We start from the raw sequence: 25443 nt of genomic DNA, 5'->3' as shown, positions 1-25443 counted from the left end.
AGTTTTCTTAGGGAGAACTTGCAAACTGTTTGAATTTGTATCAGCAGGTCAGAAATTAACCACAAAACAATTTGATTACTGCAGTTCTAATCATATTACTATCATAATAATACCCGCTTTAGTTTAAAACAACTAACAACGACACTGTAATATAACCCACTAATTTATCAAAAACATTTTTTCTGAAGAAAAATTCCAAGTGGTTGTCAACTAAATTATCCGTCCCAATGAAGAAACAGGAAGTTGATCACGTGACCCATATCTTTGTTAGAATAAGTCAAATTAATCTGCAGTCAGGAAGTTTTTGGGTCTGTTTTATTTTGTTTTTATTACTGATTTATGGTAAAACTCGGTTTGGTATTGTGGTCATTAACAGTTTGTGCTAATTAAGTTCCGTTTGATTATATTTATGGAGGTGCGGCGGGTTTGCGAGCTGCGTCATGCTTATTAATGCATGTAGCTCACATAAAACGCTAATATCAATTAGAAGTACTCATGTTTGTCTCTTAAGAAATATAATCCAGGGAGTTTTAATTGAGCCGCTCGGATCTCTTCAGGGACACATGCAGGTTCAACATGGGTTTGTCCCTGTCCTGAAATAACTCGCAGCCGAGGTCGACTGAGGTAAAGATCAGCAGAGTTCTGCGTCATCTCCAAGCAGCCCATTGAAACAGCTCGGGCTCAAACTGCCTCAGACTGAAGCTGCTTCTCCGCTTTTCATCTGCTGGGAATAAAACTGAGAATCAGGAGAAAACGACTTACCGCCGGCTCGTGTCCCAGACCGCTCTTTACTGCAGTCAAGCTCCTCGTTTTTTGAAAACGAAACCACGCAAAGGCTGAGGATGGCATCATTTTTGGTTTCGTTTCTTTACCTGGGCAGAACTTACACATCTATCTGTGCGTTTTAAGGAGGCATAAGGGGCATATCAAGTCTGGAATGGGATATACTCTTTATGTTCTGGCTGGTCTGATCCAGATGGGTGGTTCTGGACTTGATCCCAGTCTGGGCCAGAGTTCTAATGGTTCTGTGGTGGTTCCTGAAGACGCAGCTCAGACCTTATCGGCGGTGGATGAGCTTCTTTCTGTCTACAGTGAATTTTTGAATTATTTTACTTGTATTTCTATCAGGTGTCATTACGTGTCCAACAGAGAGAGTGGGGGAATAAAAAGCCAGGTTTAGTTCCTACTTGAAAAGTATTTTAATAAACAAAACAGCAGGGGGCAGCAGAGATCACTCATAAGGACAGAGCCTCACTCGCACATCAAACTGGAGAAAAGTAATTAACTGAATCCAAAAGGTTTTGGACAATTGAATGCCGAGTCATCAGGATCATATTTATTGTTTTGTTGCATACAAATGTTAGGATACTCTCAATAAACAGGTAGCAGGCATGTAATGCATTAATTAATAGAATAGAAACATTTAATTTTAGGAAAAATTTAAAAAAAATTGAAAAAACATTTAATGCTAATTGGTAAAATGTGTAAAGTAATAACATATCCTTCAGAGGTTTTATTAGAAGTAGATTTACAGATAGAGATAAGGTAAGACAGTGGTGGTTCCATTAACCATAAAATTGCACAAATTGAAAGAACAAAAATACATTTGCTTGATGGAAACACGCCAATTTAAAAAAACTCAGGTTTTTTTATAAAAAGCTGTCCTCGGATGATGTAATTTTTCAGTCGAATAGAAACATTTCACAAAAACTGCAATGGAAACACTTTTTTCACATCAAACGAGACACATGATCAGCAGGTGGATGTTACTGCTGGCAAAACTACAAAGAAGGAGACGACAGGAAGTAGGAGGAGGATAATGGCTTTCTTTGGATAATGTGCAGCTGGCTCCACCAGAGCTCTCACAGCATCGCAGTTCAAAGAAGGTTGTGTCATTTCAACATGTTGAAACAATCGCTCTTCTGTAAACTACTATTTCCCCAAAACACCACATATGTAGCCGCTCCCAAGAAGGCGGAGCTTGTCACTTCAACACTTCAATAGGATGCCAACATCTTCTCTGATTGGCTGAATTATGAATATTATTTCATGAAACTGTTTACATCCGATGCTGCCATGATTTTTAGTAACTTATCATGGAACTAGCCTCATTTCCATGTGACTTTAATTTAACTTCTCATTTAATGGAAACACTGTAGTTGCAAAATTGTGTTTTTTCAACATTAGCAGAATATCGATGAAGATTTGTGCACATTTATGATGGACAGGCAGCTCAATAAAAATGATTGTTCTCATGTTTACACATCTGAGTGTAGCTCCATCCTGTGGAGTTTCATCACGGTCCCTGCAGGACGAGGTGAACACGAACCGAGTCAAACAGCAGGAAACTGCTTCAGATGTTTCTGGCCAGCAGCTTAAAGCAGCAGGCCATGCCACTTTGCTACAGGCTGCCGCACCGAGCGCACCATCGAGGTCCAGTGCTCGTCCTCTGAGCTCCTGTCCTTCCCCACACTCAGCTGTCCCAGCAGACACTTGTTGGACCTTCCAGTCGACTGCATCTCATACACCGAGACTAAGATTTTACACTGCTCCAGTGGGACGTCTGGCAGGGAGAACATGAGGACCTCATTGAAGACGGTCATTGGGCAGCGGGGGACAGCAGAGGTCTTCTGGTACCTCAACTTGCTCTGGTTGCACTGAATGCTGATCCTGGCATACATGACTAAGTGAAAATAAAGTGAGTCAATGTGGAGATGTGTGAAATTTTCATGTTTGGATTTAGGTTTGGGAATCACCTGCATCAGAGGACGGCTCAGCGATGGCTGTTCTGACCTTCAGCAGGCCGACCTCCAGCCTCTGAGAGGTCGGAAGATACTTTAACGTCAGCAGCACTTCTCCAACCAAATCCTGTACACAGAGAGATAGAACGATAGATAAATTCTTTATTCATAAGGAAAATTCAAGTACCCAGAAATCCAAAAAGTGCAACAAAAATAAAATAAATTAAACAATAGTTTAAATAAAGAGGTTGCATTGCAATATAAACATTAGGGCTCAAACGATTGATCAAATTAATTGCAATTAATCGAGATTAATCCATTTTTTAAACAATCGTCAACTAATTTAGTAATTCATTAATCATTAGCTGGAGTATACAAACTCTAAAAATGTCAATTCACTGGAATAAAAACACACTCAAAGCAGTAATTAAGCCAAAACTATTCAAAAATATAAACATTTTGCATTTAAGATGAAAAATATTCTTTGTCTGTAAATATGTTCTGCCCAGAACTCCTCAAGTGGCAGTTTTATTATAAAATTCTGCAAAAATAATCTCATATTAAGTACCTTTTGGTCTCCAATTACTCCAGATGCATCCTGTGCTACAAATGATCAAACGTTCACTAAAAGAATACTGTTATTGCATTTTAAGCAATAAAATTTTTATTTTGTTATTCAAAAAAGTAACTGAATTAAATGCTTATTTAAAGTATTAATAAGATCAAAGACATAAGTGGTCTGCAGAATATGCCAATTTGTTTAGGATTAATCGATTATTCATGGCTTATTAAAGTAAGATATTAGCAAACTAATGATTATTGTAGTACATTAATCATTAGTACGCTGAAAACATTTCAAAGCATTATTGCAGTTCTATTAAAAATAATATGGCCTTTTTTACTGGCTCTATTTTGACCACTCTGCTCTACTCTGAAGTGATCATGTTTCCACAAATTTAAATCTCAGTTTGCATTCTCAGTAAATCAAGCTGTAAAAATACTTTCCTTGCTCAGCTTTAACATTACCTTCTGTGGAATCTGCAGGTCCTCTTGAAGCTCCAGAGGAAAAGAGATGTTCAGCTTCCCCAGAGGAACCCTGACCTCTCCCAGCACCGTGTGTCTGGAGAACTTATCAAAGTCTCTCACCTGATACACAGAAACCATAAACCATGAAAATTATTCTCTAATCCACCAGTTTAGATTAAATCTACTGCAGTCAGTCTCTCTTTTGTTTGGTAAAATTATAGATTATGTAATGCAAGTCATTTTCAGGTGGAGCGGTACCTCCATCCTCAGGGTTATGCGATTAATCATGTCCTTGTCTTGCAGAATGCAGCTAAACTGGTCTCCATATAAAGGGTTACAGCTGCCTTTTACGATGCGGGTGCGCCACTCCTGCAGCACCGTCCACAGCACAGATGGCGTCGCTTGACCCTAACAGGATCACCGTAGACACAATTAACATGTCAGCATATGTTTAACACGCATCTTTGACTTACAAGCTAATTTAGATCACAAAAGACATTTAAACTATCTCAAACTTTGGGTGTTTTCACACCTGATAGTTCGGTATGATGGTCCGGTAGATTCAGTTTGACTGGGGATCAAAATTGCAACATTTGTTACATTTTTAGCTGCTGCGGTTCTCTTTCACACTGCACTGTGACAACCGATCCAAACCCTTTGAAAAACCTTTTCCCCTCCTCGCCTGTGGGGGCGCTGCACCAGCAACCACTGAAGGAAACAACGCAAAAACTTCTGAAGAAGATACTGAACACAACTTTCTTCTTCACAAAATATAGACAAAAATGGACTAGCGTCAGATTGCAGAAGTTGTAGGATTTCTCTTTTGTTGTTGGTAAAAGACTACAAGCCATTTCTCCTGCTAGTGCTAAACTCTTGCATTTGTTTTGTTTGTATTGACCCAGAATGCCCTGTGCTAGTCCACTTCCTGCTTTTGGAGCGGTCTCCAGTCCACTTGGTATTCAAATATGCATTCAAACCTTCAAACCAGAGTTCACTTCAAATACATATGTGAAAGCCAAGCGCAGGGGAAATGACTCCAAAGCCAGGAAGCAGACTACAGCACAGGGCATTCTGGGTAAATACAACCAACACAAATGCATCATTCTAATGCTAGTGGGACAAATGGTTCATGGCCGTAACAAGGCCAAAAATAGAAATCTGACAGCGTTATTTGTTTACATTTTAGGAAGAAAAAAGTTTCTATCAGTGGCTTCTTCAGACGTTTCCGTGTCTTTACCTTCAGTGGTTCTTGGTGCAGCACCCCCACAGGTGAGGAGGGGAACAGGTTCATATGAGGGTTTGTTTTGTTTGACAGTGCAGTGTGAAAACAAACCACAGCACTTGAAAATGGAACAAAGGTTGCAATTTTGGTCCCACATCAAACCCAGTGTAAAGGACTATCAGATGTGGAAAAAACACCTTAAGATTTTAGTTGGGGTTTCTAGTTCATCTCTTGAAAGGTCCAGTGTCCCCAGCAGTGTCTTCCCCACAGAGCACAAACATTTCAGGAATAAAACAAACACTGATCCAATCAACACATTCACAGCTTTACCTCCTGGTGTTCCAGCTCAGTTCCTTCTGATCCGGCACACATGAGGCGAATCTTCACAAACGGTTGCAGGCCTGACGTCTGGCTGCTGCCCACCAGCCCCTCCACCTGCAACACGGTCACTACCAGAAACGCCTGCAGCTGGTCGTAGTAGACGGAGAAACGCAGCGAGCCGTGAACCTGATGGAGGAAGTTTAAGGTGAATTTGAGTTACCCGATTGTTTTTTTCTTTATAATCCATCTTCATGCATCTTCTCCATGGAAGTGTACTAAGATGTGTTTGAGATCTCCAGAGCAGTAAATTAAGAGAAAAAAATTAAAAATTGTTTTTGGATCCGTTCACACTGCTGATGGTCATTTTATCTGTTCATATGATCTATCCATTATTATGGATTTAGTTTTCCACACAGTGTTACTTCATTTTCACTTATTGGTTGCTCAGTAAGTGTTAAACAGTGAAATTGTGGAATGTGTCTTTTTTATTTGAGGTTTTATTCATAAAGTTTTAAGACCTGGTGAGGATCAGGTGGTCATTGTGAAAACTATTAACAGCCATTCAAGAATTATATGAGTTTGGCCGCCCCGACCTGGTGGAGTTCTGGGTTTTTTTCAGTTAATTTTTAATTATTGCAGATGAATTGAAATTTTCTATCATGACAAATCTTATGTATTCATGACTTTTGTGCACCCAATTTGCTTTAAATTAATTTGTTATACCTGATTAAGAACAGAAAAACTGCTGTTCAAATGAATTCAAAATAAATTACATTTTTTCTCTCATTTTTTTTCAAATGAGCTCAAAAAAATTTTAAAACTGGATGCTACTTTTAATAAGGTAAATGTCCAATGATTTACACATCACTTTTCTTATTTTTACAAAGAAAAACACAATTTGTTTACTTAAAATATTGCATATTTAGTTGATTGTTGTGTAGGTAACAAAAATAAAAAGATAAATAAAATAAATACAATATACATGACTTTTTTCTGTCCAACACCCTTACTGTATGGAATTAAGAAAAACATAATAACTTAAAAAAGATATGAAGCCAACAACTTAACTTGAGACCATCTGCAAACTGTTACTCCTTATAAAGAAATGTGTTTTATAGCAAAGAGGGGAGTAAAAAAAAAAAAGAATAATTGTTATTTTTCAGTAACTGTTACCCTGTTAATGGTTTGGTGCTCCCTCATGTTGCTCTCTGCGTAGTTGGACTCGGACGGAAACGAAGCTTGGGACAAACATCGAGTCAGTCTGCGAGCTTCAGAACGCACATCCTCCACCTGCAGGCAAGAGTTTAGATTAAAATACTGACTCCAACTTTGGTTTGTCTCTCACCAACACCTAGTCAAAGTCCAGATATAAATCCAATGGAGAATTTGTGTCAATTCTTGAAGAATGATGTTCATAGACTTTCTTCATTCAATATGGGATGTTTGAGAAGAACTGACGAAAAATGTGGGGAAAATTGTGGAGACATTCCTTAAAACACTAGTGGCTGGTGGGTCTATAAAGTAAGATTAGGGGTTAGAATCCATCTCTCCATCTCTCACATAAAGTCTAGATAAAATACACCATGGTTTGTGGTTCCAACATGAGAAAATGTGAAAAAGGTAATAAAGTGTAAATTCTTTTCCAGAGCACTTTGATTTCCCTAATACTTGAAATAAATCCATTTTAAATTCTGCATTTTATTAAACTTTCTGTATTTTACCTTCAGAATTTATATAAATTTTAAAAAATATAACCAGACTCTGACAGCAGGTTTAGTCCTGTCCTATAAAGATATCAGCAGACTATCCAAATAACTGGATGAGTAAAAGTCAAACACGTCCGCCACGTCAGATCAGAACACAAACACCACACCCATCATGTGCTTTACCAACCCGCTTCTCCTGCAGATATGTCAAACAGAAATAGATCTGAAAATATTTCTTCAGACGTATTACTCTTGACATAAATATGATATTCTGGTATTTATAATAACTTTACATCTAAATTACTCTTGGGTTGCCAGATTATGTCCTGAGTCCTTCAATACAGTCATATTCAATAAATTAATAAATCCTCTGATGAGGTTTGAAACTAACAACTTTTATCCGATCTTAAACGTACTATTCATTAAACCCAAATTCCAGTTTTTAAAGATAGTTTATTTTAAGGGTCTTATGTAATAATCTGATGTCAAATGTTGAAAATTATAATAATTAACAAAAATATATGCCTTGAAACATCAGTGTGTGTGGAATTAATCTATATAATGTGTTTTACTTAGTTAAACACATTATAAACATTATTAAACAAATAAAATGTTTAATAATATTAATTTTTTTAAATATATGACTGTATGTTTATATTACTGCATGAATTCTGTAAAGCTGTGCAATGAACACACAAAGAACATATTGTGTGCTTATTTATTCTGTTATTAAAGTCTCCTTTATTTTCAGGTTCTTGTTTAACTTTAATTTTATTTTATCTGTAAATTCTTTAGTAATATACAGTTGGCTACATTGTTTTAAGATATTTTTATATTCAAGTGAGTATATTTTGTTACTGTGATGCTGAAACAAGTAAATTTTCCCAATGTTGGATTAATATAGGATTACACTATTATTTTCTATATTAAGGTGAAATTCCTTTAATTATTTCTCTCTTTTTTGTAAGTTTTAAGCTTAGAAAATATTTAGGATTCAGAAAAATTTGATCCGGGATTACATTAATGTTGTTTTATTTAAACTTAGAGAAGCAATATGTTTTCTTATGTTACAAAATACGATTCTGTGCCCTGAGTATTGACTGAAAGGCAGCAGGTTGGTTTTTTAATCTCATCATCCAAAACTTAATTTCTCAGTTCTTCCTAAAAGCCCAACTTGATTATAGACAGTTTATAATTACTTTAGTACTTGGAGGAGAACCGTAATTTTCAGCTCCTGATGGTTTTTCCTCTGAATACAGCAGATCAGTGTTCACTGCGACAAAAAAACACAAAAATCCATGAATCAATTAATCTGTTTCCTGACTGGACACCAGTCCTCATCAGATTAAGCTGCTCTGTGAGGCAGGGTGACCTCTGACCTGTGTCCTGATGCGGGTATGATGTATGTGTGTCAGAGAAGCATCTGAAGATCTGCCAGATTAAGATTGCCAGCGCCACCAGGAGGAGAAGGATGGAAATTCCCAGAATGCAGTACTTGACTGCATCTGAGAACGGCATCCTCAGCTCTCCGGTGGACAGCAGCTCCACTTTGGCTGGAAACTCCACAAAAGACAGCATGTCGCTCCACATCCATGCAGCCGCTACAAGCTCTGCAATGCGATCAGAATGTAAAGTTTTAGAAACACTTAAGTTTGTTTCTTTTTAAAAAGAGACACTATTTGGTTTGTATGCATGTAGAAAGGGAACATGTAACATTTAAATACTTTGTGGAGACTTTTTTATATAGTATTGGTATTAAATAGCCAAGGACATGAATCAAACTGAAGGCCTGGGTGCCAAACAAGGTCCACCACAGCTTTTTATAATTAACTTTATCAGAATCCGATTATTAAATAAACACCCTACACAAAGTAAGATTATTTACACAAATACAACCTGCTTGTGTTATTTTTTATATTTAAAAAAATGTCTGTACAGACACATGTAAACTTTTTTGCTTCTTCCCCTTCCTGCTTTGTGAACCAATCAGATTAGAGTTTTTATCTTATAAGTTCCCAACACATCAATATTCCACTGATTTCCTTTGTATTCAGTCAGAGTCTCTTTTTCTCCTTGTTTTGGAGATTTCATCTTTTTAAGCTTGGCTCTGGTTTTTATTCTCTTCTGAATGTCATTCCAGATCGCACAGACTGTTATTTCAGTCATTACAAATTAAGTTGCTATACCTTCTTATTGATTCACACTCTATGTCTAGTCTCCAACAGTTTCAGGAAGAAGAAACTATTTCAAAATCAATGGTTGATATAGTTTATACTTTACAAGAAAAACAAACTTTTAAAAAAGGAATAGACTTATGATAAAAGCAATTTACTAAGTAAAAGTTATGGCAAATGAATATGTAATTAGTCCAGCTAGCTTAATAGGTTTAATCCTGAAAGACAAAATATCTATTTCTGAAGACAAATTAGAATAAATTTAAGCTTTGGGGAGTTAAAATGCCTTAAAAAACTAATTTGCAACACATAATCTGTAAAGATCATAAATGTAGAGACAATACTGTATTGATATTGTAACTTTGTTTCTTTTACTTAGTGTCATAAGTTAGGAAAAAGAGCAAAATGCCTATTTTAAGATAGAGACATTCAGGATGTTCTTCTGGGATAAAAAGAAAATGATTATTGCTGCTGGTTGTAGGCAGACAATATTATCTCCTATCAGACTAGCCTTAGTCAAATAACACAGCCTGTTCACTCACCATGCAAATTATGATGAAAGTTAGCAGGAAAGTGAACAGGTGGTATTCCCAATCAAATAATATAAAACCTAAAAAAAATTTCACACACTGTGTAAGTTCACTATGATCATTTCCTAAAGTAAAGAAAAAGCATTGTGTACTTTTCTTGTAAACCCAGCTGCTTCCACCTGTAACAACTCAAACCACATAAAAAACACATTACCTGTTGAACTTTATACAATCTTACTTCTTTTCTTCCAAAAATTCGTATTCCCATACTGTAGATCCATATTCAGACCCATTCAGTGGTCAGAGAAATAGGAGAAGTTTCCCTCTGAGAGCAATTCATATCATATTGAGCTGTTCCTCCTGCTTTGCAAACTCTAGACACACTTTGACACTCCCTCTCCCTGCTTTCTCCCTCCTCACACTCAACACATGACTTCCTGCAGGGCATTCTGGGGAAACAGGTTGGAGAAGATTTCAGGGATGTTTTAGGAAACTTATTACCTGCGGTACATTCCTCTGCAGAAAAGAAAACAGACAAGAAATAGTCATTTGAGCCGAATGATTATTTGGGCAATATTTTTTTAATAATTTGGTATTGACTATCAGTTAGGCTATGTTCACGCTGCAGCCGAAAGTGACCCAATTACGTTTTTTATTCCTTAATGCGATCTTTACCTGATCTTTTCATGACAGCCGGAACAACACAGATCAGATTTTTCTTCGATATCCCATACGTATCTTATATTTTCAAATAAGACTTGAATCAGAACAGCCACATCGCATTCAGCCCATAGACCTGAACGTCACTATTCTGCGCCCTGATACGCCAAAGCGGGAAGAAAAACAGCAACCGTAATGAGGATTCAGTTGTTAATGTCCTGTCTCCAGTTGGACAACAACTTTAAAATCATAAAATATGCTCCATCTACGTTTACTTCCGCAAACACGGAGCACTTCTTCTTTTTAATTGCGGTTGGAAAACACTGAGCGTATGTGTGACGTTGTTGCGCTCTCTACTGCGCTTGCGGGACGAGTTGCAAATATTTAGAAGCGTGATTTCACACCAAAAAATATCGGATTTGGAATACTTCAGGCTGCCGTGTGAACATAGCCATAGATTCAAGTTACTGATTTTAGCTAAAAACGTTTTTTGGAAAGTCCTGGCGGCTACTTAATGCAGGGGCGTGGCCACAGGGAGGGCTGGAGGAGGGGCTTCGACTGCCTATGAAAGTGAGTTATCCAAGATTAAAAGACAATTCTAAGTTAACCAGCAGTTCCCATTACGAGTATGAGGAAGAAAGATTTTCACTAAACATGTTCCTTGTTCAACAACATAGAAAGGGACCTTTTAGCGAGAGGCCGGGTTTCCAGTCCCTCACAAGCAAAACAGCCATGAACGCCATCATGTTTTTGAGCTATTTTGAGCTACTTTAAAGCAGGAGTTCCCACTTTTCTCTTCCATGGTCCCTCTGAAAGGGCATTAACCTTTGGCCTGGCACCCCCTTTGCAAACACAAAGACAATGCTACAAAATATGTGAAGCAACTTTTAGAATGTTTTTTATTCATTATTGCATAATTATTACATTTATTTAGCATAAATGCTGTTTCCCACTGTTAATCAGATAATATATTCTGACTTTATTACCAGAAAATAAAATTTGACACCATAATCCTCTCTTTTGGTTATTAAAAAAATATGAAATCTTTTTTATTAAACACATAAAATTATATTTATTTATAATTTATTTTACATTCTCGCTAACTTTCCAAGGCCTCCACAGCGCCCTCTGGCGGCCGACACTTTGGAAAACACTGGGATGTAGCATTTCTTCATAGGACTTTATGAAGCTACAAAATATGTGAAGCATATTTTCACACTACTGAGTTCCATTTTTCTAGTTGCTCCGTAAATTTCACCATGCTTCTTCTCCTGCATACTTTGTGCTATTTTTACCATTCAACTTTTATACTATTCACCTTGCTCTTCTACTGCCGGCTATATCTCTTGGTATTCATAACCTTCATACTTTGTATAATATTCAGCTTTTTATTAATTTTTTCCCCTTCGGGGAAACCGCCTCATCCTGTGGCAGAATTGAGAATTACAATATAAAATATCTTGTGTTTTACAGAGGATGTTTCAGGTCCTGCCTATTAATTGCAATGAATCATCCAGTTTTTGGGCTGTCATGGAGGAAACAAGGCAGTGGCGATTTTGAAGTTTGGCAGTTTAACAGCTTTTATGCTGTTTAACACCTGGGAATAATTTTCCCATTGATAAGCTTTCAGTTTAAGTTTATCTTTCTCTATCTCTCTTTTTTTTTAATCAGTCAAAAGCACTAAATACCTGAAGCCACATAACTGTGACTCGATCACAGATGTCACCAGTGTGTTCTTTTCTGAAGCAGAAGTCACACTTGAAAGCTGGCTGGAAATAATTTATGCATATAAAATACCACTTCAAATGTGTTTTATAGAAATGGGGGTAGGCTCTAGTTTGAGGCACAATAAATTGTTTAATTTTTTCAAGATCTGCTTTGAAGAATATGACTTTTTTTCTTGCCTGCGTTACACAGCAAGAAAATGTAATTGAAATCGAACTGATTTGAAAATCCAAACACTCATTTGGTATTTTTTTTACTGTTGTTTTGTTATTGCTGATGATTTTCTGGGAGTGAGAGGTTCTTTTGTTTTGTAAAAAGCACAACAAATATAATTTTTCGTTTCTTTTTGAAGAACATAGCTGGAAAATAGTCAAATATTTTTGTTTTGTATAACAAATGAATATCACACCTTCTCAGTGTAATATCGTGGCAGTAATGAACGTCTGTTGTTGCAATTTAACCCAAGAAGAAGAATCGAGCCGGCTGTGGGCGGGCCGCTGAAGAACGAGAGTAGCTAGCTGTTAGCCGCTAACCACCCGGTGCTGCTTGCAGGATTTGCTCTTACGTCTGTGCATCATTATGGTCCAACTAGTGGGTTCCCTCCGAAAAGAGCTGGCTGACTCTTTGTCCAGCTGCAAGGTTCTGGTGGTGGGAGCGGGAGGTATCGGCTGTGAGCTGCTGAAAAACCTGGTCCTCACCGGCTTCAAAAACATTGATGTGGTTCGTTCCGTTTCTGCTTGATGCTAGCAGCTAGCTAGGTCTTTGTGTTGCTGGGGGGCGGGTGTGTGGGTTAGGAGTAATTTCAGAGTCGCGAGTTTCAGGGTTACAAATGTTTATAGAGAGTGTTAGCTTTGCTATATGTTAAGACCCAGGGTTAGAGTTTCTTTTAAATATGAGCAGAGTTTCAGTGTTTTAGTCAGTATTTGGCGCCATTATTGCTGCTAACTTAGCCAGGCTTCTGTACAGAGCCTCACTGACCGGTGGGTTGGTTTAATTTCAGGAAGGACAAATATGTCCACAACGTCAGGGCTCTACCTGTTCTGTTAAAGACTGGCGCTGGCAAAGCTGGTATTTTATAAACTAATGTTGTAAAAATGAAGGAAACCTTGACTAACAGGCATGCAGCTGAGCCAGAACCATAAACAGGAGCGCAACGAGACTAAACAGCTGTACAGCTTAAATAAAGACAGACAGAAAAAAAATATTTCTTGTTTTAAACGGTTTAATAATTTAGAGAAAAAGTAAATATTCAATATTCATGTCGCTTTTGTAACTGAAATTAATCACTCCATCAATTACAGACGAAAACATCAAGAATAAACTGGAATATCAATGAAAGTTTAAATTATTTCAATAATTGAATTCAAAAGTAAAACTTATGATGCACAGTGATCAGGAGTCGGTCAAACATTTTTTCCATCAGGAGAGAAGAGAAACGTGCACCAACAGGAAATCATTAACTGGAGTATACAAACTCAAAAAGAAAGAAAACTTAACTACTTAATCAATCAATCAATCAAATTTTATTTGTATAGCGCATCTCAGCAGCAAGGCATTTCAAAGTGCTTTACATCAAATCAAACACAAAAACACAATGCAACATAGAATCAACAACAAAATACAACACCAAGTCAGAGTCCGTCAACAAATTTGCAATTGATTACGTTTCAACTACTCAAGTTTTCTTTTTACTTAAGCAGTAATTAAGTTAAAAAAATATATACATACAAAAATGTAGACATTTAGCAAGGAAGATAAAAAAAATTCCTATAAATTTTTAATTCAATTCCAGAAAATCTGCAATTGATAGCTTTAGCTTATCTGGTTCAAATCCTTAAAAAAGGTAAAAGAAGAAAAAAAGCAAATCTCCTCAGCACCTTTTGCTATCCAATTATTAATTAGTTAATCCTAAAAAAAACAGGTTAGTCCTGCACCGTATTGATGTAAAGTCGTGCTTTTGAGAATTTTTCATTGAAGGAATGCTATTATTGAATTTTGGGCAATAAAGTCTGTATTTTCTTATTTTAAAAAGGCATTGAACTATTTATTTACACATTTTATTGTATTTCTAATATTGTGGTTAAATAAAATATGTGCAGAGTGTGCTATTTGTTTTTTTATACAATTAATCAATAGAACAATTGATTAGTAAAATAATCATTAGTTTCCTTACTAGTAGACATATTAGGCAGCATTAGTGGAACTTGTTGGGGTTGCAGTTTCCAGGTGTTTAACTTGGTATCAATGAAAATAGCTCATCACAGATTTTGCCAGGTTTTCCTTTAACTCAACCAAAGTCTTCAAGGGCTGCTTTTGCAACTTTGAGACTCTTATGTGAAATGGGAATTAAATCATTTGATTCAGACATGCTGGTCATGGCTAAAAGTTGCAGGACATCTGCTGTAATGGACGAGAGTTTGAGATGCTACTGCAGACGCTACATGGCGAACAAAATGGAGCAAAACCTACCAAGATTTCCATTTTTAGTTCTCTTTCTGGGATGTGTTAAACAAACTTACTGATTTCTGCAGATTGACTTGGACACAATCGACGTGAGCAACCTCAACCGTCAGTTCCTGTTTCAGAAGAAACATGTCGGCAAATCCAAAGCACAGGTGTGCAAACTCCAAACAGCCGAGTTAACGTTTTATTCAGTTGCATTTTTAACACTGAGGACTTTGGTGGGGTTGTTTTTCCAGGTGGCCAAGGAGAGCGCCCTGCAGTTCTGCCCCGGCGCAAACATCACAGCCTACCATGACAGCATCATGAAGTGAGTCTCCCTTTTTCTAGAGGAAATAAAAGCGTAATTTATGTTTCCAGGGCTGGAATTGATCATATTGATTATTAATCAGATTGTAAAATTGTCACATTCTGCAGATTTTTTGTTTTGTTTGGCCATTTGAGCTTTTTTAAATACATTATTAGAAATACATTAAGAGGTGGAAATAAACAACTAAATTCCTTTTTTAAATGAGAAAATAAAAATGTTATAGCTTAAAACTCAATAACAACATTCCTTTAGTGAATGCTTGATCATTTGCAGCTAAAAATAATTATTTCTTATAAAAGCTCAGTCCTTTGTGGTTTACTTAACATTTGATTAACTGTTTAATAATTGGATGCAAAAGGTGGGTAATAGGAAATTTTGTTAACACAATGTGAACCAGGTGAAGCTAAAACTGCCCCTTGAGGAGTTCTGGTAGAACATATTAACAGACAAAATATGTTTTTTACCTATTGCAAATGCAAAGTCTATCTATCTTTTGTACAATTTTAATTTGAATACTATTTTGTATGTGTTGTTCTTTCAGCAAATTTTCTTTTTTAGAGTTTATATACTTCTGTTAACTATTAATCAATAACTTAAAGATAAAGTTTCTGATGAGTTGTGTTTTTCTCAACAGCCCTGACTACAATGTGGAGTTCTTCAGAAAGTTCATGTTGGTGATGAATGCTCTGGACAACAGAGGTAAGCTAACATGGGATTATTTTTCATTTATCTCTCCCTTTGTTCTGAGTCCAGATGATGAAAGTCACAGTTTTCTCCCTCCAGCTGCCCGTAACCACGTCAACAGGATGTGCCTGGCAGCTGATATTCCTCTGATAGAGAGCGGCACTGCAGGGTATCTGGGACAGGTCACTGTCATCAAAAAGGTAAATGTCCACACCTTCATTTGGCAAAAAACCCTTAAAACTTTAATTTTTAGTTCCCCCTGCTCTTTATCTCTGTCCCTGTTGACACCAGGGAATGACGGAGTGCTATGAGTGCCAGCCAAAGCCGGCCCAGAAAACTTTCCCAGGATGCACCATCAGAAACACGCCGTCCGAGCCCATTCACTGCATCGTCTGGGCCAAGTATCTCTTCAAGTAAGACTCGCGTTTTACAACAACGGTCATAAATTTGTTTTCCTTTTATTTTGGAAACACTTTTCTGTTATTTGTGGTTTACATGTTCAGTCAGTTAGTTGGTTGTGACTTTAGTGTTTGGTTTCTAGCCAGCTGTTTGGAGAAGAAGACGCAGATCAAGAAGTCTCACCAGACACAGCTGACCCAGAAGCTGCATGTGAGTCGGATGCATTTCTCCTCGGCTGCTCAGCGTTTTAAACTAGAACTGCAGCTAACGGCTATTTCAGTAAATGCACAATAAAACAATTGTTGCAGTAAACTATATTGTTGTTTTGAGAACAATGGGGCCCCTGAAGCCCTGGGGGGCCTAATGGAGCCACTGACTTAATTTGGATTAAACAGAAGTGCAAATAGTTGATATTCATTTTAACTGTATTTTCTGATTAGCTGTTTTTAAGACCAGTTGTGGATTTAAATAGCATTTCACTGGTGATGTTTTCTCATAACATATAATTGTCCAGTAATATTTTAACTTTTCCCGTCTACTTAACACCTTTAATACAAAAACACGGTGAACCACCGGGCTTAGCAAGTTTTCTGGGGGGAAACCCCGCTGTAGTTTAGAAAACTAACCTGTAGCAATAATAGCTCACGTTCTAAGTTAACCTGAAGAAAAGTTGTACAAAAATCTGAAATTATATTTAATGTAATAACAAAGAGGCAGACTCACAAATATGCTTATAAAAAATGTCTGTACTCCAGCTTTTAGTTTATTCATTCATCTTCAGTCAATTTAATAAATGCTCAGACATTTATAGCTTTTGTGTTTATGTTAGCGACAGGATTTGACTCCTTTGTTCGTCACACACAGAAACATCTACCAGCTACGTGCCGCCGCCATGAGCTCCGCCACACATTTGTTGAGACCGGGATGATATGGAATAAATTTCCTGGTTTGTCCATAAAGCTACACTTATGTTAATCATCTAATGTGCAGCCGTCTGTCTGCAGTGTACAGTCTGTCCGCTCACCTGTATAAATACACCTGCAGCGCTCTGAGCCGCTGTTCGTCTGAACCGCCACCAGGCAGTAGCTCCGGCAGGATGGGATGCCTGCAGTACTTTCCTGCCGTACTGCAGACATCGCATCAGTCATTTTAAAAATGCTTATTGGTCCTCCAAAAAACGACAAAACCCGGACATTATCATGATTCAATAAAATCCTCCCAGGCCAAACTTGAAAGCTGGACGTTATGCTGCTAGCAGTTAGCTTTCTTAAACAACTCAGGCAGAAGTGAGAGCGCGGCGCAACGCAAGTAATAACCCGGCCGAAACACAGTGCATTAAATAATAAAACATAACGAATCTTTGAGGCAGATTAATTTTCCTTGAGGAATTTTAATAATCGAGGTACTCGAATCACTCAAGGAATCATTTCAGCCCTACTAAACAGCCTTTCTTTTAGTCTGTATAATGAATCATCAGTTACTGAATTAGTAGACAATTATTTCGATCATCGATTCATTATGATTAATCGAATCAGCTCTATTTTAAGCAGCAGTGATCTGAAAGCATGCAGGTGATTCTCTTCAGTGAACTGAGAGAACTGTTCGTGTGAACAGGGAACCCTGAAGACACGGCAGCCCGCGCCACGGCCTCAGAGCAGGACGGCGACATCAGGCGGGTCTCCACCAAAGAGTGGGCCCGGTCCACCGGTTACGACCCTGTCAAGCTCTTCAACAAGGTGAACTAAACCCAGCAGGTTGATGTTGAATCACTTCACTTTGCTTTATTTATCAATGCTGTGAAAGGAAAAAAGTTATTTCTTATTTAAGTATAAAGATTCAAGCTCAAGTGCAGAGCTTTGCTCCAGTGTTATTTTGTGTTTTTATTGTTATTCCTTTTCCACTTTTACTCATAATTTAAACTTTTTTGTCATTAATTTGACTTTTATTTTCTACTATTTTCTCCTTTTTCTCTCCAACTGGGCCTCATGGGTTCCTGAGATCGAACATAAGTTAGTTAGTTCATAGAGCTTTAATGTTGGGATCACAGTTCATAGAAACAAATTATTGCCCCGTAACAAACATGAATCTTTTTTGAGTCTGTATACTCCAGTTAGTGATTAATCGATCACTAAATCCGTTGACAATTATTTCAATAATCGATTCATCATGATTAGTCGTTTCAGCTCTAGTAAAACTACAGATCTGCTTGGTTTCTGTCTTTCAGCTCCAGAAACTAAACCTTTCTCACCAGTCAGGTGGAAGTTTGTTTGGTGGTTTAATAGAAACTTTGGCAACGTTCAGGTCGTTGTAATCCGTGTTTCTCTGCAACGCCATCAGATCTGACTTACAGTAACAATCTCTGCTCTGATTGGCTCTCCTCCAAAGCTCTTCAAAGATGACATCATGTACCTGCTGACCATGGACAAGCTGTGGAAAAAGAGGAAAGCTCCTGCTCCTCTGGACTGGCAGCAGCTGGAGAACAACGGTGAGTTCCTGAGATCCAACATAAGTTAGATTTCTGGCTTCAGGATAAAGAAAATTTGGAGTTTTATTGGGTTGTTTTTATGAATTCCCTGAGTTTCTGCTGTCTGGGTGATTAATTCATCTGTCATGGTCTCAGCCCATCCTCATGAGGAGAGTCCAGCGACGTCCGGGCTGAAGGACCAGCAGGTTTTGGATGTCTGGGGCTACTGCAGGCTGTTCCGGCACAGCGTGGAAACGCTGCGTGCGCAGCTGCAGGAGAAGGGCGAGGGCTCCGAGCTCGTCTGGGACAAGGTTCGCTCCAGAGGAAACACAACAACAATCGTTGACAGTATCAAGAATATTGCTTAGTTTTTACAGTCATGCATAGACATCTATTAGCCAGCTAGCAACACGCTACTGCAGGCGCCGATACTATTCATTGTGTCATATCCACAAAATCTTATTGTCAGGCAGGAATCTGTCACATAAATATTCTTATTTTTTATCCTATTTCTATAAAATACGGTTTAGATTAAAACTGAGACATTTTAAAACATAAAATTTGTATTCTGTTTTGGATTTATGCTACACACATGGACCTGTTGCTATGGCAACTAATGGACAACAGCTCCACCAGCCCATAGAGCAGAAATTAAGTTCAAGTGTATCAGAAATCAACTCCAAAAAACACGCAAACATTTCCCAACCCAAAAAAAGTACACAAAAACCCTAAAACAGAGCATTCAGTCCATCACAGTTTTATGTTTTCAGGGTTGATGTTTAACGATTATTAGTAAGTGGTAATTTAAACAGATACTTTACTAATTGATCTGTCAGAGTGGATGTGTGTGTTGCCTTTTATTTTTTAACTGAACCTACACACTGGATTCCACAACACATCTACATGTTAAGGTTGTCAAAGTCAAGCTAGTATAACTGACCCACCTCCCACTTTATTTTTTTTATATATAGATATCTATAGATAAATATATACCCACTTTGTTTTATTTATTTATATATATACACATATATACCCACTTGACTTTGTTTTAAATCATTTCCATCTTCTTGCTGTCAGGATGACCCTCCAGCAATGGACTTTGTTACTGCAGCAGCAAACCTGCGTATGAACATCTTCAGCATGAACATGAAGAGCCGCTTCGATGTAAAATGTAAGTTTTTATTTCTGGATGCTAGAAACAGCTTCTAGAAATCTTTATTGAAAGATTCATGAGGCGGATCTCAGCTTGAAGACGAGCAGCACTGGTTCAGAGTTTCAGTAAAACGTTTTGTTTATTTTCTTCTTCTTCTTCTAGCTATGGCAGGAAACATCATCCCCGCCATCGCCACAACCAACGCTGTTATTGCTGGACTCATTGTGCTGGAAGGACTGAAGATCCTGTCTGGAGAGCTGGAATCCTGCCGCACGGTTAGTCCAGCAGGCCTCTGTTGTCTGCAGACATGATGATATGTTAACAAAAGGTTTGTTGGGAACTCAGGATAATTTTGGATTTCAGTTATCTCAGTATGTTGAGCTTTTAGAGATCACCTCTTCACCCTCTGCTCAGTCACATTGATCCAGCTTTGTTGAAAACACTTTTGGCTTCAAGCTGTTTTAACATTAATGTGGAAGAGATTTCTTTCAAAATGTTGCAAAGATTTCATCCCACTAACTTCAAGCTTTCAGAGACATGAGGACAATATTAAAGTGAACTTTCTGTGAAAACCTGTGAAATATTGATGATTTATACTAATTATAAAATTTGGTTCACATTAAGTAAATAAGATGGCGTAAGAAAATTAAAATTATTTCAGTTACGAGGATAAAGTCATACCACAGCAGAAAAAGCTGAAATATTAGCATAAAAATATCATAGTTACGAGAAGTCAAGAAAAAGGTTTGATTTATAAAGATCTGACGTGACTAACTTATGATTCTTTCTTTGAAATAGACTCAGCAGTCCTGCTACCGATAATAATAATTTGATGCTGATGTGTAAAAGACTAAATATTTCCCTGAATGTAAAACTTAATTTCAGAGTACAACTTCAGACGTTGCACAACATTATTTCTTAAATTTCTTTTTATGTTTTTTATGTATGATTTTTCATAAAATTACTACTTCATTCTTGTTATATTATAACTTTTTGTCTTATAATTAAATTTCAGAGCGTGGCCCTAATACTCTGTCATCAGTTCAGTTTACTTCATAATAAAAAAATGTTGTTTGGTTGCACTAATAATGACAGAAAATTAAATTATTTGTATTCTAGTTTTGCTATCGGATGTTTTATTAACAAACTGTAATATTCAACCATAAGTTAAATTTCACTGAATATATTCATCAAAAGAAGCCGCTTCACTTTACTGCATTCGTTCCTCCTGTTGGTTTTGTTTGCTTCATTTAAAATCCAAAGTTTGTTTATGGTATTTTATCAATTTTAATGTTTTGTTTTTGTTCATCTTCCTAATAAAACCTATTTTGAAAATTTTGTCACTTTAACCCTGGCTTGATTCCAGCTGTTAAAACCTGCAAGAAAAATTTGTTCCTTTGTTCCAGAACCAAAACGGATTCTTTTCTATCTCCCACAAACTCGACATGTTTGTTGACCTGCTGTTTCTCCTCTGATAAGAAGTTTTAAAGCGTTGGTTGGGTTGGGTGGTAGAGTTCAAGGACAAAAACTCTGACTTCTCCTCTGTGAACCCTGGTGTCCATTCGTTCCAGATCTTCCTGAATAAATGTCCGAACCTCAGAAAGAAGCTGCTGGTGCCCTGTATTCTGGACAAACCCAGTCCAAACTGTTACGTCTGCGCCAGCAAACCAGAAGTCACAGTTAAAGTCAACGTGCAGAAAACGACGGTTCTGTGTCTGCAGGACAAGGTAAACCTCAGCTGGAGCCCGTTGTCACTGAGCAGAGACCAGGGAGCGAAATTATGCAACGTTGCTCTGATTTCTGTTCAGATCCTGAAGGAACGGTTCGGCATGGTCGCTCCGGATGTTCAGATAGAAGACGGCAAAGGAACTATCCTCATTTCCTCAGAGGAAGGAGAGACGGAAAGTAATTTAAGACTTGAAGTTATTTCTTCTGACTCTTATATTTGAGGCAGATTTCTATTTGAGGTTTATTCTGAAGACGGCTAAGTAACAGAGGCTGACTATTGGTTTCCTAAAGTTTGTTAAAACAGAGTTAGGTAGGAGCTGGTTACATTTAATCAATTGCATTTATTTGAGTGCCTTTTTGAAAAAATATACTTTTAGGACTATTTAGTTTATAGTTCCATACTATACTATTTAGACTATATAGTTCCATTTTTAGGCCCACAACAAGCCTCATTTACTGAATCCCAGTCTGCTGAACACAGTTTTGGATCAGTTGGATCTGTAATTTCTAATCTGCATTTTTTTTTTCTTCTTCACAGCCAACAACAACAAATTCCTCTCCGACTTTGGGATTCGTAACGGCAGCCGTCTCCAGTCTGACGACTTCCTTCAGGACTACACGCTGCTCATCAACGTCCTGCACACGTGAGTGGCAGACAGATCAAACTTTACCTCCTTCTGCTCATTTTTCTGAACAGAAAATATAGATATAATATGTAATATCATTTGTTTTTGTTGGCAGTGAGGAGCTTGAGCGAGATGTGGAGTTTGAGGTGGTGGGTGAGGCTCCGGACAAAGCTCCGCCCCCTCAGACCAACCAGGAGGAAGTCAATAGCATCACCAATGGCAACAAAGACTCCGCCCAGCCGTCCACGTCTTCTAAAGGTCGGCATCAAAACATCATTTTCACTTTTTAGCTTATTTTAAAGATGGAAATGTCTTCAATGTTTTTCTGGCCTGATGATTTTGCATGTTTTTATGCTTCCATATGGATTTCAACTGCTTCTGAAAACAGACCAAGCCCTTAAAAATAAACTGAGCCGTGTTTTTTGTTTTGTTTTGTATTTTTTTACTAATCTGAAATGTTGATATCAAAAATTTGTATTCTGAGTTTAAAGTTAAAATTCAGATCATTCTGAAGTCTGACTTTTGATCTCAAAAGATTAAAGTCAGAATTTTGATTCTGATTTTTGTTAAAACATATGGAAAAAAGAAAATAAAAAAAGACTTGCTTTCCTGGAAATATTTCTCCACATCCCAACTTAATTTTGTAAGAAAATTAAGTTGGGACATAATGAAATAATCACATAACATTTATATGAAGCTGAAAAATGTGTGTGTGAGTAAATCTGCTTTTTTTATTTTTTCCTTTGGTGTCTGGAAAATTGCCATTTCAAAAAAGTCCTTTTTAAGTCACGTTCAATGGGCAGTGTGCTGTTACCTAGCAACCTAAGTTAAGGACCAGCACGCTTGGTTAGCTGGTTTTTCTTCAGTATGCGCTATACAATGGCTGCTGGAAAAGGCAAGTGTTGTGTTGTTAACTTACCATCCAGAAACCACTTGATGCAATGTTGCTGGTTGTGCAGGAGGCTCTACTAATGCCTTTCAGAGATGGACGGTTGAGTAGTTTTACATCTGTTTGCTGCCATTTTTATGTGAGTGTAAAGAGCTGGGGGCGTGACCAGCAGCAGTTCGTTTGGATTTAAAGTGACAGGAGACCCTAAATCAGCTCAACACAGGCAGAACTGAGTAGACTGAGGTCTCATTATCTGAGAATGATTTTGTGAAATGTTATGAAGATGTTTTGTTTAGGCCATAAATCCAGCCTAACCTGTTCAAAGAAGTATAATAAGTCACCTTTAATTGTCTTGGATTTCAGCTGCAGCAGACGATGATGACATCATGATAGTGGACTCTGATGAGGAAGTGGGAGCACCGTCCAGCTCTGCGGCGCCGCCAACCGCTACCAAGAGGAAGCACCAAGAGGACTCGGAGACCGGCGAAACCTCCACCAAGCGCCCACGAACGGACCAATCAGCTGCAGCCACTGCGGCAGACAATGACGATGACGATGACATCATCGCTTTGGACTAAGCTCTGAAGGACTCTGATGAAATCATTATGTTTTCAAAAAGACAGTAGGCTGAAATCAATAAAACCACCAGTTCAATGAAGAACACTTTCAGCTTTTAGTCCCCGCTCCTTTTTCTGCTTTGATGCCGACTTTCAGACATGACTCTGTAAATAGATTCAATATTTTAAACAAACTTTTGAAAATGCAGTAAAGTTTGCATATTTTTATTCATTTAAGGTCTTGAACTGCTTCTCTTGATGGTTTAAAAAAGGCTTTTTTTGTACTTTTTTTTTTTAAATAAATGTACTGTACTCCTCATGCAACACGAGTCAGGATGTCAGTGGAGGTTTTTGTAAAAACAAAAAAAAAAAACGGTGAAAGAGATCAACAGTTGATGTCTTACGGGTCCAGTCATGCACACACACTGAGGGGTTCTGGCCAGTTTGTGCCATAAGAGTGTTAGTTTGCTACCTCTTTTCCACAATTAAACACATTTTTTCTGCAACATGTATTAATATCTTGTTTAGTTTGGCCACACCAAGGCCTCCGGTCTTTGGAAAATCCTCCTAAGTTATACCGGAGGAGCTAACATGGCCGCCAGGGAAATTCCTGCTGCTTCAGTTTCCTGAAGCGTATGGTCGCTGTCTCAGTGTCAGAGGTTAATTTGACAGAGCCAGCCTTCAGAACCACAAGTGCGGTTATTTACTGTTAAAAGCTGAATATCTCCGGGTCCTGTGTGTCCATTACTTCAAATTGGTTTTCTGTTTATGAACCGTTTGGACCAATTTAATGAAGATAATAAATACAACAGTTTCTGACCTTTTTCTGTCAAGTTTCTTTTTGGTTTTTGTGGTTCTGTTAACCTGAAATGGTCTAACAAAATCTCAAACTGAATTTTAATGTTTTACTGAAATTATAAATCAGAATAATCAAAACTACTAAATTTCTGAAGAAATTTAAACGGGGCCTGCCAAAGCGCGCCCGTCGGTCTGGACCCGGCGTTCCGACGCTGAAAGTTAGCATCGACGCCACAAAAAGCTGCAGCGCAATCGACGGTATGAGGAGAATCACGAGAACGTCGACTGACACGGCCTTGTGCCATTCAACGTGTTAAAATGAGTGTATGAGCTAAAATTAGCCAAAATGCTAATGTTAGCATGAATGCTGTCAGTAGCCTGTGAGGCATCACCAGCATGTTGTCTGTAATTCACTTACTCCTTTCAGCAAACTAAACATGGCTAGTAAGTCAGAAATATAGCTAATAGCTTATTTAAGCTAACAGGCTAATGCTAGCGAACTGCCTAAGCTTCGCTAAATAGTAGTCAATAGTGCAGGGGTCACCAACATGGGGCCCGCGGGCCCCCTAGCGCCCGAGGGGACCTTGTCCATTGTTTGCAGAGCGAGTTGTAAAAATAGCCATTGTCATTAGGGAGCACTGCCAAAGAAATTATTTCATTTAATCTTTTTACATTGAAGTAATAACATTTGTTTATATTTAGAGTTTGAAAAAAGGAAATGATTAAGACGTTTAAAATAAATTGTTTTATGGCTAAAACTCTTTTCTATGGTTAAAGTTCAGTACTGCGCAGACAGCAGCAGCTCCTGCAGCTGTACGGCTGCACACACTCTGTCTAACTTAAGATTCACCTTGAAGTAAAAAAAGAAAAGAAAAATTTCTGAAATTTTTATTATCGAACCCTCTTTACAATTAACAAAATTATGGAGAAAAAAAAAATCTGGGCTCCTTAGAGAAATCCAGGAGTCATTGATGTTGATACATTTATCCAGGGTTTCCCCAGCGCATTATAATCCCCCTGACCTCCTACATGGAGGCAGGAGTCCAGATTAAACCTCTTACATGGAGGCAGGAGTCCAGATTAAACCTCCTACATGGAGGCAGGAGTCCAGATTAAACCTCCTACATGGAGGCAGGAGTCCAGATTAAACCTCCTACATGGAGGCAGGAGTCCAGATTAAACCTCCTACATGGAGGTAGGAGTCCAGATTAAACCCACCATGTTGCTCTGCTGTGCAGCTCCATGTGAACTGCAGGTATAACATGTAGTT

General features: G+C 37.8%; 3 protein-coding genes across 5 annotated transcripts in view; 1 reads left to right on the top strand and 2 right to left on the bottom strand.

Moving 5' to 3' along the window:
- nlrc5 (NLR family, CARD domain containing 5) overlaps positions 1 to 888 on the bottom strand; it is a 31573-nt gene extending 30685 nt beyond the window's left edge. Inside the window, exon 1 of the mRNA XM_044124877.1 lies at positions 763 to 888. The gene's annotated coding sequence lies outside the window, so the exon portion shown is untranslated. The remainder of the gene's footprint in view (positions 1 to 762) is intronic.
- A 292-nt stretch (positions 889 to 1180) lies between these two features.
- Positions 1181 to 10492, bottom strand: syt19 (synaptotagmin XIX). Of its 3 annotated transcripts, XM_044124879.1 has the most exons (10): positions 10396 to 10492; positions 10222 to 10236; positions 8396 to 8626; positions 8216 to 8289; positions 6484 to 6600; positions 5320 to 5496; positions 4026 to 4175; positions 3768 to 3887; positions 2757 to 2868; positions 1181 to 2683 (listed from the first exon to the last, which is right to left on the bottom strand). In XM_044124879.1, exons 1-10 carry the CDS (start codon positions 10406 to 10408, stop codon positions 2376 to 2378), a joined length of 1317 nt encoding a protein of 438 aa, XP_043980814.1. In that variant the 5' UTR covers positions 10409 to 10492; the 3' UTR covers positions 1181 to 2375. The 3 variants fall into 3 exon arrangements, with proteins under 3 accessions (XP_043980814.1, XP_043980815.1, XP_043980816.1); XM_044124880.1 differs by lacking the exon at positions 10222 to 10236; XM_044124881.1 differs by lacking the exons at positions 10222 to 10236; positions 10396 to 10492 and adding an exon at positions 9935 to 10165.
- Positions 10493 to 12558: 2066 nt separating this feature from the next.
- On the top strand, positions 12559 to 23704 carry uba2 (ubiquitin-like modifier activating enzyme 2). The gene is made up of 17 exons (XM_044124757.1): positions 12559 to 12825; positions 14637 to 14720; positions 14805 to 14875; positions 15510 to 15574; positions 15659 to 15759; positions 15851 to 15972; positions 16101 to 16168; positions 17573 to 17694; positions 18344 to 18443; positions 18579 to 18733; positions 19500 to 19593; positions 19738 to 19850; positions 21147 to 21302; positions 21384 to 21480; positions 21842 to 21947; positions 22045 to 22187; positions 23182 to 23704. Exons 1-17 carry the CDS (start codon positions 12685 to 12687, stop codon positions 23394 to 23396), a joined length of 1953 nt encoding a protein of 650 aa, XP_043980692.1. The 5' UTR covers positions 12559 to 12684; the 3' UTR covers positions 23397 to 23704.
- Positions 23705 to 25443: the final 1739 nt, after the last annotated feature.

Source organism: Gambusia affinis, linkage group LG08 (genome assembly GCF_019740435.1).
Source record: "Gambusia affinis linkage group LG08, SWU_Gaff_1.0, whole genome shotgun sequence".
Lineage (NCBI taxonomy): Eukaryota > Metazoa > Chordata > Actinopteri > Cyprinodontiformes > Poeciliidae > Gambusia > Gambusia affinis.
The sequence above is the reverse complement of the archived record's forward strand: the minus strand, read 5'-3'. Positions and strand labels throughout refer to the sequence as shown.